At 40.9% G+C, this 15,436-nt stretch overlaps 1 protein-coding gene across 2 annotated transcripts; it reads right to left on the reverse strand.

Moving 5' to 3' along the window:
- Positions 1-507: 507 nt before the first annotated feature.
- Positions 508-15,321, reverse strand: ccdc120b (coiled-coil domain containing 120b). Of its 2 annotated transcripts, none has more exons than XM_078247792.1 (10): positions 14,955-15,321; positions 8,028-8,127; positions 7,142-7,272; positions 6,374-6,475; positions 6,158-6,278; positions 5,911-5,970; positions 5,425-5,578; positions 5,148-5,249; positions 3,797-4,834; positions 508-3,143 (listed from the first exon to the last, which is right to left on the reverse strand). In XM_078247792.1, exons 2-10 carry the CDS (start codon positions 8,074-8,076, stop codon positions 3,047-3,049), a joined length of 1,854 nt encoding a protein of 617 aa, XP_078103918.1. In that variant the 5' UTR covers positions 8,077-8,127; positions 14,955-15,321; the 3' UTR covers positions 508-3,046. The 2 variants fall into 2 exon arrangements, with proteins under 2 accessions (XP_078103918.1, XP_078103919.1); XM_078247793.1 differs by lacking the exon at positions 14,955-15,321 and adding an exon at positions 9,441-9,509.
- Between the last annotated feature and the right edge of the window lie 115 nt (positions 15,322-15,436).

The raw sequence follows: 15,436 nt of genomic DNA on the forward strand, positions 1-15,436 counted from the left end.
AGATGGTAAGTCCCTTTGGGGTGGACTTTGGGCTTTTTCACTTTGTAAACCTATAACGTGCACACAAAAAGATATATAACACAACTTTATATATATATATATATATATATATATACATATATATATATATGTATATATATTGTTTTTAATCAACAAAAGAAAAATATTTAAAGTTATTTAAAAATGAAATCGTGAACAGGGTGAATCGAGATCGTGATTTTAGAACGATTAATCGTGCAGGCCTAATGTAGCCTATAGGTGCTGAGCATGTATGTGTATTTCAGGCCTGTGTGTGATGTGTGTTCTAACAACGGAGTAAAAACATTGTAATTTCCCTTGTGGGATTAATAAATTATAAAGTATTATTAATCTCTAAATGGCCAGTAAACAGAAGGAATGGATACATCAGGCACATTTTCTTAACTTTAGCAAAACTTCACTGTTTCCACTATTACTGTATGTCATACAATTATAAAAAAAAAACATGTCTGACAAATTCTATGTTGATTTCAACGTGACACTTTATTTAGTAGAATGAATGCACAATCTCATACATACAGTATAGGGCAGGCCTATATAGTCTTATTTCATAGGCCTCGTTATAAAGAGAGGAGAGAAAGGGAAAACAGCTGCATTTAAATATCTAAAAAAAAAATAAGAAAAAGAATAATCAAATATTAACACGTCACACTGCTGAATGAAGTGGTTTGAACACACATTACCAATTTCCGCACTGATGAGAAAGAGCTACTTTTATTACATAAATATAATATAGTTTGAATAAATTTGCTTAACAGATCAATTTATATAATTGACTTTCAACTTACAGAGTACATTATATGAAAAATACATTTACGACCCCCAGTGCACAGCAGTTTGGTCTTTGATTTCAGGTTTTAACTAGAGCTGGGCGATATGCAGAAAATCAAATATCCCGATATTTTTGACCAAATACCTCGAAATCGATATTGTGGCGATATTGTATTGTATTAAATATTAAAACCAGGAAAAGACAACACTTGTGTCATATCAGGATATTACGATATCCAAAATTGAAGACGATATCTAGCCTCATATATCGATATCGATATATTGCCCAGCCCTAGTTTGAACCAGCTGGAAGAAGCTCTATGAAGCTGGATGCTGAGAGGATGTGAACACATCAGACAGCAGAAGAAAAGAGGTAACATTCAACACTGTGCTACAGTTTGTAACAAAGTCAAAACAATATCACTTATGACAAACGTTAATTACATTCAAATGAGTCTCACGATGGCCAAGGATCAAGTACATTAAATGGGGAAAAAAAAACCTACAAACGTTCTGTCTACACTAAGATACTTTCAGTTTCCTTGAGGATTTCATGTTTTATTCTGATCTTTCTGAAGTTCACATTGCAGAATGCTATTAAGACTCTGGTTGCAAATCTAAAAATATATTATGACACATAACTACTCTGATTTAACACAAAACTAAACACATGAAATGTTGTGAAATCATTTCAAATACAAAAATCAGCCAGCATGAATTGTCATTAACAAATATACTGGTATGAGACCTGCTCACACCGTCATTCAAAACTGCAGCAGCCCTATTCTGTTCACACCACCTACCTCATATTTTACATCCAATTAAATAGTGCTCACTTGGGGGGGTGGAAATAGTGGGGGAGGTGATTAATTAATTACTTATCATGTGGTTTGTTTAAAAATTACTTTGTTAGTACAGGAATAAAACATCAGCTTGAAACTCATCAGTACAATCAACGCTATATACAGACTAACATTCAGATAGACCTTCAGTAGATGTTGACAAAACTCGCTCCTTTTTTTCTCCCCAGGTCTACTGCCTGTCATTTCTCTCGGTGACAAATGTATAGGGAATTAAGGCTTAAGATGTTCATAAAGTGCCCCATATGACACTCAAATCCTCCACAACTAAATGCAGAAAAAAAACTGATTTGATATGAGTAAATAATTGTCATACAGTCATGTGCTACTGCTCAACAGTAGATTTCACAACAGCCCTCAGTTTTTTTTCTCCAAAAACTGGTCTAATTGTTTTGCCAAGGTCAACACAGAGAAAGCTACATTTATTTGCCAGCACTAAGCTGAATCTAGAAAATATACGGAAAAATCACAATATATATGACATCATTCCAAATATCCAAATTTAGTGACATCGTGAACTGCTTTCAGTTTTTGACTAGACTAAGCTAACAAAAGCTTAATGCTAGCATTTCAGATTATTAGAAAGATTTAGTTTAGTTTTGATATTAAAACATTTAGGCACTCCCGTCTGCTACATCAGTACACTAGTTCGTGGCCCCTTTTATTTATTAAACATAAAAAATACAAATGGCTGTGAAATTAACAGCAGATGAAGACTGAAGCATGTTTTTTGCGTTTTATACAGTTTACAAACACACATTCACTGGCATGTATTAATACTTTTCAAATGATGTGAGCTCATGTAACATCTTTGTATATCACAAGATTAATGAGCAATAAATTACCTCTTTAATATAGCTGTTCTTTATATCTCAGAAGATACAAAATAGTAATTTAGAGTTGTATATATTCTGTAAAAAAGTATATCTCGGGAGACTTTTCAGGGTTATTGGGAAGGATTTTACTGCTTGTGTTGGACCCGAAATATTGATATATTAAGTACAGCATGACCATATTGTTATTAGATGAGTCAACTCCAGTGCACATCTACATGAGAATACTGGTTTTGAAGTTCATATACTGGTGGGATCAGTTAGAACACGGGGAACTTGCCAAGGCTTTTTCACACTGTACAGCTACAGTTTGTCATATTTTCCAGTCTCTTTCTGCTGAGGTTGCTGTGTTTTGCTTTGCTGTTGAGGTCACATTGTATCAACTTGTGTGTGTACGTGTGTGACTATGTGAGTCTGAGTGAATGTGGGTGTGAGGCTACAGTGTTTCTGCTCAGATTATGTGTGTGTGTGTGTGTGTGTGTGTGTGTGTGTGTGTGTGTGTGTGTGTGTGTGTGTGTGTGTGTGTGTGTGTGTTCTGCTGCTTCAGACTAGGGTGCCTGGGTCTGCACTGGGTTCCTTTGGGGTCACCTCTTGCATCTGTGGATGAGGAGTCTCCTGATAGAGAGAGAACTCCATCGACCTGTTGGGGAGGAAGGACAAATCAATACAGCACTCCACAAACACGAGGCAGGAAGTGCAGGGTAAAACCACAGTGAGAATATATTTTCATGAAATAAAACGTATGAATCATGGTCAGGGGCTTAGAGGGGGACGTCTTTAAAAGTTCATAAAATCCCTGTGAAATGAAGCCTTCTCTCATGGGCCACCTTAGGTGATCAGCAGAAATCCGAGTGCCTGGATGTTGGCATGAGGCAGAGAGCAGCAGATGATGCTGACCACGCAAAATATAAACACAATCAAAAATAAAACAACCACAGTTGTAAAGGTCACAGCATGATAGATGGAATGGCTGCAGAGTGAGAGTAATAGCACCATATCAGTGGTAAATACTGTGTGACTGCATTTGCAAAAAAGCATGTTGGTATTTGTAGTCAAACAATAAGTATTCTTACAAAATACCCCTTGAAATTAAAGTACGTTCTTCCGCTTTGAGTGCAATGTAATTGTGAAACACAAAACAATGTACAATAATGAAAGAAACAGTTCCATTCTTTTAGGCTTGGTTCTTTTTCAGTTTTTATGGTATGAATTCTAGCTCAGAACACTGATGATGATCCCCACCAATATACGTACGTACAGTTGTAAAAAGAGACATAAAAATCATATACTGACCTTCCATGCAGCGGGTGACCATGGAAGCTGGCTGACTGGGGTATCTGAGATCTGTGGAGGTTGGCTGGTTCACCTTGAACAGACTGGGTCTGGTGCACCAGCGGGTGGGGGTGTGATAGACGAGAGATCCCTGCCTCGTGGCCCTTTGAGGCAGCAGGAGGATAGCCAAGGGCGTTTCTTAGGTACCAGTCCCTCAGTCCCTCTAGAGCCAAGGCTTTATGTAAGCTTCGCGTTGAGTCTTCTGGGGTTGGGAGAGAGAACTGTGGGGGTCTGCGGCTAAACGAGGGGCCAGACAGCTCAGTCTGGTAGGGGTGCAGGTTGGGGATGGAGGATGTGGTGGTGCCAGAAGCGGGCAGAGGAGACTCGTACGCTGACAGCAGGATGGCATCCTGGGAATGTTGCTGCAAAGGAATAAAGGGTCCACAAGATTTTGTTCTGGTGACTTTGACCCTGTGCAGCTCAGCTTGGGACCCTCGGAGCACCATGGGGCTGTAAGGTGGTGCAGCGCTGGGGAGGTGCACCTGGGAATGGGAAAAGCCATTGGCATGGGGAGGCACCGCCGCAGTGGAGGAGCGAGGGGAGGACATATCCTGCCAGATCCTACCTGTGGACTGGTACAGGTGGTGCTGCACTTGCATCCTCTGCTGTTTCCCCCAGATATAGTCCATCAATAGCTCATTGTAGCCTCCACCAGCCCCTCTGTCACCCATGGACAGACGCATTTTGGCCTGGTCCACAGAGCTATCAACATGTCTCTCAGGGCTGCCCAGGTGAATGTGTCGCAGCTTGCCATCAGTCAGTGTCTCTGAGCTCTTGTAGGGCCCTCCTCTAGGGGGCATCCCGTTTCTGGGAGCAGGATCGTCAGGGAGGCTTGATCTATCCAGCAGGGCCTCTGAGCTGTTACTGCGCCTGGCCCGGGAGCTGTAAGGGCAGCCTCGGCGGTCAGAAGAAGAGCCCTCCTGGGCCAGTGGAATCATATAGGGCACATCCAGGCTGCCAGACCACTGCTTCAACACATTACCACCCGACACATCTGACCTAAAGCAGAGATGAGCACAACAACAGCAACTATGGATAAAGAAAAGTGAGCCAAAGCTATTTTAATCAAAACCATGTAAACGCAATTTACAGAAAATCACTTAAGAAGGGACACAATTTGTATGCTTAAAGACCAAACGATGAGCTTAAGCCCTTACTGGTAGCTAAATATGACACTAATCGTTGTTACAACCCTGACTCTGTCTGCATTTAACTAAATCATGAAGCCATTTTCCAACCACCAGTCATCACAGAGGAACGAAGCTGTAGCTGTGCTGCATCAGACAAACAGCAGCACTGTATCACAGATTACCTGACGTGAACGCTGATGGGAGCAGTTCGGGCCAACAGAGGAGTAGCTGGTACACTTCTCCCTTCAATGTTAGATGCACTTCTGGGTAAAGAGTGTGTTGGGCTGTGAGAAGAAAACACAATACGACATGGATGTATTTACCATTCATCACCCATTAATGAAAGCAATCCTGAGTATATGTGCGCGCACACATATAGTGTACTATAGTATGTACACTCTCAGACACATCAAGCAGACTGCACAGCTTGCAGTATGGGTTCACTTTAAGTGAAAGTACCTAACGGAGCTTGTGACGGAGTTGCGGCGTGTCCTCATCTCATAGTAAATCTCGACTGGCGACAGCTTCCTGCTGATCCTGTGGTCAGGGCTGCCCACAGTGAGCCGGGGCTGAGACAGAGAGCGCTGGTCAGCCGCCACACTGGGAGAAGACTCTTTTTGGAGAAGAAAAACAAAGAAATTATCTTTTAATGAAGCCCACTCACTGACGACAAAGATACGATCCCTTCCATTAAAAGCACAACAAGCCAAGTGCTCTATTATGGGTTTACAAATAAAATGTGACTGCATATTCTTATTCAGTGTCTTAACACCAGAAATTCAAATGAGTCTCCCACACACTAAGCGTTAGTGACGTATTTTGAATGTGAAAAAGGCTGCAAATACATGAGCTAATTCTACTGCCTACTGCGTCAGTTAAGCTCATTATGAATATGGATATACGGTATTCACCAGAGATAGTTTGTTCTGTACTCAGTTGACTCACCGTTGTCATGGGATGTTGAATCTGACATGGAGCTTGTACTCTCTGACATGACAGTGTCCTCTGAAAGACAACAAACCATTCAGGTCACAGATGATGCAGCATGAAGTTTGATGGACAAGAATGCAAAGCTTAGTTTGTTTTTCAAAAGCGTAAAATGTTTGACAATGCTTGTTTTCTCACTTATACCAGATGTGGCATTCTTTTAAGTGGGTGTATAGGTGTTGTTTTAGGTGCTTTTTAATTGTACCTGTGTGACACCCCCGATGAACTGTCCTCTTGCTATTTGGGATATTTCGGTCTGATTCTGAGTGTCTGTACAGAGCACCAGTGAAGATGGCTTTCATCTGCTTTCTTTGGGCGGCCTCATCCTGCAGCCAGGGACAGCCAGCCGTGTTAGACCACAAGTACACACAGCGGTAGAGCTGCTGCGTAAACACAATTAATATTCAAGGTGTTGACTTACCTCTGCCTTGGTGTTGGTTGCCAGGCCAGCTCTGCGCTGCACCAGTGGGGGTTTCTCTCCCGTCTCCAGGGGGAAAGTATGTGGCAACTTCCCAGTCAGCTCCTGCAGAGGACATTCATTAGCTCCCAGTTACTAAAATCCATCTTCTCATTGGCCTGTCCAAAGTGTTACATAAAATGATACCACTTAACAGATTACTTTAAGTCTCAATAAAACCACCCCTTAAATAGTTGACTGAAGTGAAATACATGCCAGAAATAATGTTTCTATTATAATTTACCTCTAAAGGAGAAACAGAATAACTGCAGATGAGTAGTGCTTTCAATTTCTAAACTTCTAACTGAAAACAGCGTAGACAGCTTGTGAATCCAAGAATAGAGCATGCAGAGACAGAGCAGTTAACTATACATGCACCTGAAAACATAGGTATGTTTTAAACAGCTGTTGATGAAAAGCTGAGGCAGCTGTGGCTACATTAAGTCGTGCTGACAAGTTCTCTGGAGCAATCAAGCAAATACTATGCAACCCATTTCATATGAGAAAAACCTATTACTGGTGGATGCCAGTTGCATCTACATCCAGAGGGTCAAATTTACGGAACATTAAAAAAATGCTATAATCTACAATAGGCTGCTGTCTATTTGGTAAAAACACAAGTGAACAAATTAAGAGACTGCTGTCGTCTAAATACAGTACTTGAGGTGTCTGGAGTGAAAATGTTATAGCCTGAGCCACGTATGTTTCTAAAGTGAAGTGAGAGCTACTCACGGCTTCCTGCAAACAGACTTGTTTGAGCTCCCCCACTCTGGTGTTGAGGAGGGCCTCCAGGGCTTGCTTCCTCTCTTGCAGAGCTGCAACCCTCTCAGCCTGCAGCTTGCTGTCCTGGCAGCCTTGAACATCTACACAGCACAGCACATGTGACACATCTTCAAAAAGAGTTTAAGACTAAGAATATTCTATCTATATTCTACATTTTGTATTGTCCCACAAAAAACACCCAAACCAACAATGAATATAGTATAGTCAACGTATCCAAAATGTATCCTTACGGTATATACCTTTTTCCCTCTGTGCTATTGCGCTCTGTTGTATAGTTCTAATTATTTAAAAACTTCTCAATGAGTCACACTGTTGTACTAGGTGACGTGTTCCTTCATTACCTTGTGGGTCAGTACATACATCGTTTGTGACCTGTTTTCTTCAGTAGGAACCAGCTGGCTTGTGGATGAGAGCCACAGACAGGGTAGGGAAGTTAGAACGTTTTGAGACACGGACTAACACATTGTTGTTTTTTGTCTTTTCATGGGATTTGTTGACCATGACAAAAATATAGAAAAATGATAGACTTCTCCTTTCACTATTTTAAATACTCTTGTTAAATTAAAAATGCAGTGTTATGGTTCCTACTGTTTCACAATGATTGCTTTTCAAAGTGTCTAAAGTGATGTCTACAGAGCTCTGGTAAGATTATCTGACAGCTGTGGGGACAGTTCGTGAACAAAAGGCCTTCACACATACAGCTGTTTTTTCAGCTGGCCGTTAACACTTTTGTTTTCCTTCTGTTCAACTGTGAGAAACAAAACACAAGCCAATCCAGGCTAGTTCAGAAATAAAAGTGCATGTCTTTACACTGTGAAAAGTCATTGGTACTCACCAGGAGCCCCCAAACCCATGGATGTGATCAGATGTCCTTTGACCTCCATGTGATGTAATTCTGGGGACTTTACAACTCTCGCTCCCAGCCACGCTCTCACCTGATGGAAAACAAACAGAGACTTAACTGCTGCTGAGATGCATCAACAAAGAAATATTTAGGTTTAGAAGTGTTCTTCTGTTGAACCTTGCAGTATCAGCCATGTGTTTTCTTGAGGTCTAGAGTCAATGGTTGCATTTCTGTTTCTAGTAAATCAGCAATAGATTAGCATGGGGGTCTCCTAGATCAGATTACACCAGGTACCATCAGGGGGAGCTACTACACCTCTGTTCAGGTGTCTAGAGCTGAATCATTGAAAAGGTTAAAAACATTACTAATACAGCTTAAAAATAAAAGAATAATGGAACAATATTTAGATTTTTCTGTGGCAGTAAAGTAAAATATACATATACATACATTAATCTTCAAAGACCCAACAAGCTATAAGTCATGCACTATGTAAATTAGTAAACATAATGTATTAACAACTAAAAGCACTATAAATCCCAGATTTGACATATATACAGCCATATTAATAATATGCATGTAGACGGTTTTATAGAACATTTAAAACATATCAAAAGTTCAACAAAAGTCTGATGATAACTTAACTTGGACCTTAAGGCATTCTAAAAGTGAATAATACTAATAAAATTAGCTCTCAGATACAATTAGCAACCAATTAATTTGCAAAGAGTAGGAAATGAGACAGGATCAGTAACATTAATAATGTATGGACAGAAACAGAGAGGGAGAAACCTAAACCCTGAGTGTTTTATGTCTCAATAGCTACTGGTACAAAAGAGAGGGAGCCAGAGGAATAGAGCCAGAAGCAAAGTAATGCAATAAATAACAGAGGCGAGGAATAAATAGAAGTAGAGTTTCCTCTTCCCTGCTGTCATAAATAGCAAGGTTTACATGATATTCACTTCAGCTTTTTTATATCAGATCATCTGGGGCCATTCTATTGAAAAGGAAAACAATTAAACGGTTGCCTAACATTGAATAAGATCTCATTATAAAAGACAAGAAATGCTCCCTTCACTTGACTGAAGCAAGTGATCAATGTTTCATGTGCCCTTTTCCCCACATAACAGAGGTTCATTACAAACAAAGCCTCTTCCCTAATAACCAATAGAGACTTGACATCCAAAAATAGCGATCGCATTTTCTGCCAAAAGCCTCTCACTCAACGCTGCTCACAAATTGCTGCCATAAACAAGCATCTTGCCAGTCGACTAAATCACAAAACGACTTAATTCAACCCATGAAATTTAGATGGAAGGCCTCAAGGGCTGAATCAAAATCACCCATCCAAAGACTGCTTCTGCCAGCATCACATCTTTCAAAAGTAAACTTTTATCTATCACTTACTCTGAGCAGCTGTCTCAAAGCTCACAATTGACCAGCTTTTTGCTTTTTGGTGTAAGACATTCTGTTTTCCTCACTCAAACAGCATAAAGAATGAGGCTCACTTTGTGTGAAGACATACTTGAAATACTTGTTTGCGTTGGCTTGTCCTGGAACTGAACCAGTAACTGCTGTTTGTTCCTGTACGTGTGAAAACCCCAGCATACTTGACCTCCCATTGACAGACAAGTAGGAGCCTTTCACGCACAAAATTGGCAGAGTTATGACCGCCGCACGGACAAAAGCTCATTACATGAACCCTGTTACACAAAACTGAGCCTGTGATAATTAGATTTTAAGTGAATCTAATATACTGAGAAGTACTTTTACCTGGGAATGTACAAGGCAGTGCCATGTCAGTTCTCTGCTGAGCAGTAAACCCCACAGAGAGAAGCAGTCAAGAGAAGACAGACAGAGACATTTGGTATTCATCTGCATGGTCGCCGGGCAGCTGGAACCAAAAGGCTGCTGTGCCTCTAAGGAATGGCTTTGTCCAGCAACCAAAACATTTGCTTGGAAGCTTGGTGCTATCCTTTACACTCTTTATAAAACTAACAGTCATTTGACTTCTGAGCTCTGTGTTACCTAATGTTTCATTTTTGCTACTAAACTGCCATAATATAATCATTTAACGTGTTATTATTTAACTTTTGAAGAGAGAAAAAAAACACATTCTTCTTCTTACAAATGAAAAGTTAAATTCAATAGCCTGGCTTTTGTTGTCTTCAACACACTCAGGGGTTTTACTGCTATGACCAGTAGCTAATGTTAGCAAACGTAAATATTAGAGGTGTGAATCTTCACTGATCTCCTGATTCGATTATGATTATCATGTCAGCGATTCCATTCAATATCTCGACGCATCACGATGCGTCAAACCCATTTTTCTATTAAAGCCATATAGGATATTTAATTCATAGCTTCTCAAGCTTCAAAAACAAAACATTCTGCAGTGCTCTAATACTAAATAAATTGGATACATAAAACTACAGCACTGAGCACATGGCACTGTCTGAATGTGCAAAACATAACTGAATATGTAAACAGAAAGGTTGTTAGGCCTACATTAAATTGTATAGAGAAATAATTGATTATGGCCCGGCCGATTATCGATGCAGCGTCATCCATGTCCACGATTCGATGCATCGATTATTTGATTAATTTCAATACCTCTAGTAAATATTGTTGTGTAAGTGACATTACTATGTCAGTTTGATGACCTAATAACTCAACGTTCTTCTCTATAGGACAAAACACACCTGTGGCATCTAAACGAAACGCATCAGGATGCGCCACTGCTCTATTCCCCAGCGTCAACGCACATCAACTCTCTGGAAAAGCAGCAATTTTATCACATTCAACAAATCCAGACTACTGTACCTTCACCTGCTACTGGCATCAGTTGACGTACACTACCGGTCAAAAGTTTGGAGTCACGTAGAAATTTCCATTCCACTCCATTACAGACAGAATACCAGCTGAGATCAGTTGCATTGTTTTTTTTAACCAGGGCAGCAGTTTTCAGATTACAGTATGTGCTTATGTAATTGCAAAAGGGTTCTCCAATGTTTTCTCAGTTAGCCTTTTAAAATCATATCAGATCAGTAAACAGAATGAGCCTTTGGAACATTGGATGACTGGTTGCTGATAATGGGCAATGTAGATATTGCATTAAAGATCAGCCACTTCTGTCTACAACAGTCGAGAACCCTTTTGCAATTATGTAAGCACATAATGTAATCTGAAAACTGCTGCCCTGGTTAAAAAAAACAATGCAACTGATCTCAGCTGGTATTCTGTCTGTAATGGAGTGGAATGGAAATTTCTAAGTGACCCCAAACTTTTGACCGGTAGTGTATGTAAAATAAAGTGATACTCCACACTTTATTACTAGCGTTTACCACTATCCCTTAATTGTCAGCAAAAGTAATAATGGCTAAATTAAAGCAGAAAAGCCAACTATAGAATTAGAATTGACAGAAAGTAAATACAAAGAAAAAGAAGAAACCTCTGCAAAGAGAGCTTAGCACCAATTATACATCAAGGCACTCCAGGGTTACCACAAACTCAGATATCCCTTTAAGACAAGTATGAATCAATCAACTGCAAAACCCTCTAACCACTACTGGGTCTAACAAAAAACACACCTGAGAGTGTGTCAGTCAGTGGTTTCACTGGTTGAAGTCAAGCACTAACTGCTTAAACATCTGGTGTACAGATGCGTGCAGAGGCACAGGTACAACAACATGAGACCGCATCACATTCCAGAGAGAGCCTGCGGGAGAGATGGCGGGACAATGAAGTTTCAGATAAACAGAGTCGCAGAGAGCAGCATCAAAGCCGGGATCAGAGGAGATACGAGTACGAGAATTATGAACGCAACACGATCATCAAACACATGTTGACTTTGCATGTGTAGGAGGATGAGGGACGGGCGGGTGGTGGTATAGATAGCACTGTGGGAGCCATGTTGATTAAAACATGAGCTGTGTGATGAGAGTGAGCTGCCCCTGTGCAGCGGGCATCACACGAATGCAAATCAGCAATGAGTTTAATATTCAAGTCGGGCTAAACACTGAAGCCTGTAAGGCAGGTCCAATCCTACCGTATCCACGCAAGGAACTGTACTGATCTCGCTTCATCTTAGAAGTCATACATATTAGATCACAACATCCATAGCAAAGCTAAATGCCTACAGGCAACAGTTTAATATCCAGTTTTCTTATCCCTTGATAAACACGATACCTCCCAGCCCTTTAAGAGATTCCCTCTCTCTGCTGTCAGCTTTTATCTGGCCCAAGAGTCCCAGGAAACAGGCTACTGCTGTCAACAGAATTTATATAACAGATATATTCATGACTTACAGTACAGCATGTCTTCATATGTAACAACTGATGCTTCTGCAACAACCTCATATCTGTTGCAACTGACAAAGGATGCACAATATGATTGTAAATGTCTTTCAACAGGCAATATGGAGCAGCTGGGACGTAAACGAGCAGCTGAAATATCACCTTCAGCCCTCTACGGACAGGTGAGGCTGGAAACCTTCATGTTGACTGTTGGTGTTGACACAGCTGCTGCCGTTATAAACTTACACATGTAACTAGAGCAGGGTTACAACTATGTTTCTGAGGAGTCCGAACTAGGCCAATAGTGTAGTACAGTGCAGACTGTGTAGCTTTAAAATATCAATATTAAATGTTGCCACGTTGGCTCTCACAATGACTATAATGGCGTGCCAGGACAACACTGCTGTCCCTCTCTTTGTTTATTTGTAAGAGAACAGATCTGCACGCACAATCTGGATTTACTGAACTACCTCCACCTGACCAACCCCAACCAAAGAACTGTAGCGGGCTTACCCCGTACCCCCTACACTAATATGATCTCTTCTTGTGCTCTCTATATCCACGAAATACTGATTTATAACACGCTTATCAGCACACAGCAGGGCAGCTTAGCTCAGACTGACCAATCGTGGGGCTCACCATTTATACATTTCTCCTCCCTGGCCTTGATGCTTACCTTTGCACGTTTGACACAGCTACCGTGGGTGAAACAAAGCAATCTTGGTGATTGCTATCCACCTGGATTCTGCTAAACTGAGGTGGGGGGGAGCAATAAAGAAAGGAATGCGGCTCTAACATCGGAGGGGATTATTCCGATGCATTTTGCCTTTTGCTCTGTAAAACCTGGAGGGATTTCTGTGCATATTCCAAAGTTGTTTTTATGCTCCACTGTGGCTGTAATCCACCTTGTTTGGTTTTGGAGGGAGTGCAGGGCTGATGATGTGCACCCACAGCCACACACTTAGATTCATTACACATGCATAACAGGCTGATACTTTTGTGCATTGGATCCTTAAAACTTAAGAAATGTGGGTGAATTCTCTCTCTTATCCACTAAAGAGAGCACTACTGCTCTGGTGTATTTCCAACACTTGATAGCATCTGGGATTTGATTCCCTGAGCTCACACACTAAGCACCAAGACACTTTAAAAGAGGCCAAAAGCATATTTTAATATTAAATCCATGCAAATGTAAAAGGGTTTGCTGAAAGGTTCTGGATCCAGATCTCACACAGATATGCATGTTTGTCAGTCAACTACTACTAACCCAGATGCTCAAATCATGTCGGTCAATGTCTTAATTGACTAAGGGCATCATAAAAGGAATCACCTTGGTGTAACAAAATGGCAAAAGAATTGTGTTTGCACCAAACTGGGTCAAAGTCCAATTCTATGGTGTTTGATTGAATTGTAACACTCATAGTAGCATGAAACCCACATGCAGTGCTTTACAGAAATGTAGAGTGCCATGCTACCAATTTGAAGGTAACAGCAAATGGCAAGGAGAGAAAACAAACACCAACATGTGTCAAAATCCCCCTAAACAAGACACCAAGCATGAATTGTCTTTTAGCTTCCCCTGCAATAAAACAGCTAAATCAAACATCTTTGCAAATGTCCTAACGGTCAAATAACAAAAAGCCCCTGCAAATGCACAAGAACCCCAAAATAAGAACAATCAGCACTTTCAAAAATGCTTGGCAGCAAAGTGGAAAATCCTCTTCTGAAAACAGAGAGGTATTTCCCAGGTACACTAAGAGGCAGACTATAGCTGTGAATTACCCTTAAAGCGTTGACTGACCCACACAACACATTGGGATTTGTTTTTGTTTTTTCAGATCCAGACAGACATCCTTGTTCAGGAATCTGTTAATAATAGGGCTTAACGCTGCTGCATGAGAACGAGCAGTATTCATTAATGAGAACAGTGAAATCTATAGACAGCAGCGTGATTCTGCCTATTTTGCTTCATAACAATGCAGTAACCTAACAGGGAGAAGTTTCGGTGTATTCCCAAAAAGCATGACACAGACATTTACTCCTGTAAAGCTCCCCATTTGAATTCACGCAGATGCTGTTGCAATGTCCTGCCTTTTAATGAACATGCCACACAAACATGTTCTTTCGTTTCCAGGCGCTGGAATAAAGCATCAGCACACATGAAAGAGACATATTGGATTTCATTTCACACAGCCCTTGCGTTTTACTTACAGGCGTGTTATTTAGCTCAGCGTGGAAAGCATAACGCATGTGTTCCCACATTAAGCCAGGCTTCTGAGGCTTAAAGCCATCCTGCATCTGCATAGTCGTTGCAGACGGCAGCATCGGCTGATAGTGAAACACGCTGGACTAATTAATGGAAACAATAGGCTAACATATCAGACACAGGTGTGTCACTGACTTTACACGATGACAACCCCGGTTTTACTTTAAGGTAATGCACGTTCAAACACACAATACATAAAATAGCAAATAACGTCTTGTAGTCTAGTCTCTTATGGAGGCCAAGCTATTTATTTTTTATTTTTTTTGATATAGAGAATAGCCTATAGGCTGTGTTGACGGTTATTCATTAATACGCCCAGTTAGGATGAGAAGGACATTTTGGAGCAGAATCCCCTCTTACCAGAGAGCATGACCGATGCCTTCGGAGGTCTCCATGGTCCTCTGTAGCAAAACAAAGCCGAGAAAAATCATTCCTGCCTGAGACCACAGGACAAAATGCTCCCCGGAAGAAACCTTATTTAATTTAACGTGTGGCGATTCGTAATACACTAATAAAAAGCCCCTCGTTCATGATGGTGGCTTTCGTATCAATTGTAATTCACCAGCAGTCTCACGACCTCCGCTGTGTCGGAGCCCTGCGCATCTCAGCAGACCTGCTTTCAGAACGAAGAAAAGGTTTCCCTTCTGCACCGGATGAAAACCCTCTATTTTACACAGCCAACTGACTCAACACTGTCACAGCAACGATGCCCCTCCCAGATGGAACATGCCTTCAATGTGCGCCGCTTAATCCTGTCATACAAATGTTGTTATCCAGTTATTGCATAGGCACGCGCACAATGACGCTGAATAGAAAAAAGAAGAAAAAAATCGTTTTGTGTG

The sequence above is a fragment of the Sander vitreus genome, chromosome 4, assembly GCF_031162955.1.
Source record: "Sander vitreus isolate 19-12246 chromosome 4, sanVit1, whole genome shotgun sequence".
NCBI classification, from domain to species: Eukaryota; Metazoa; Chordata; class Actinopteri; order Perciformes; family Percidae; genus Sander; species Sander vitreus.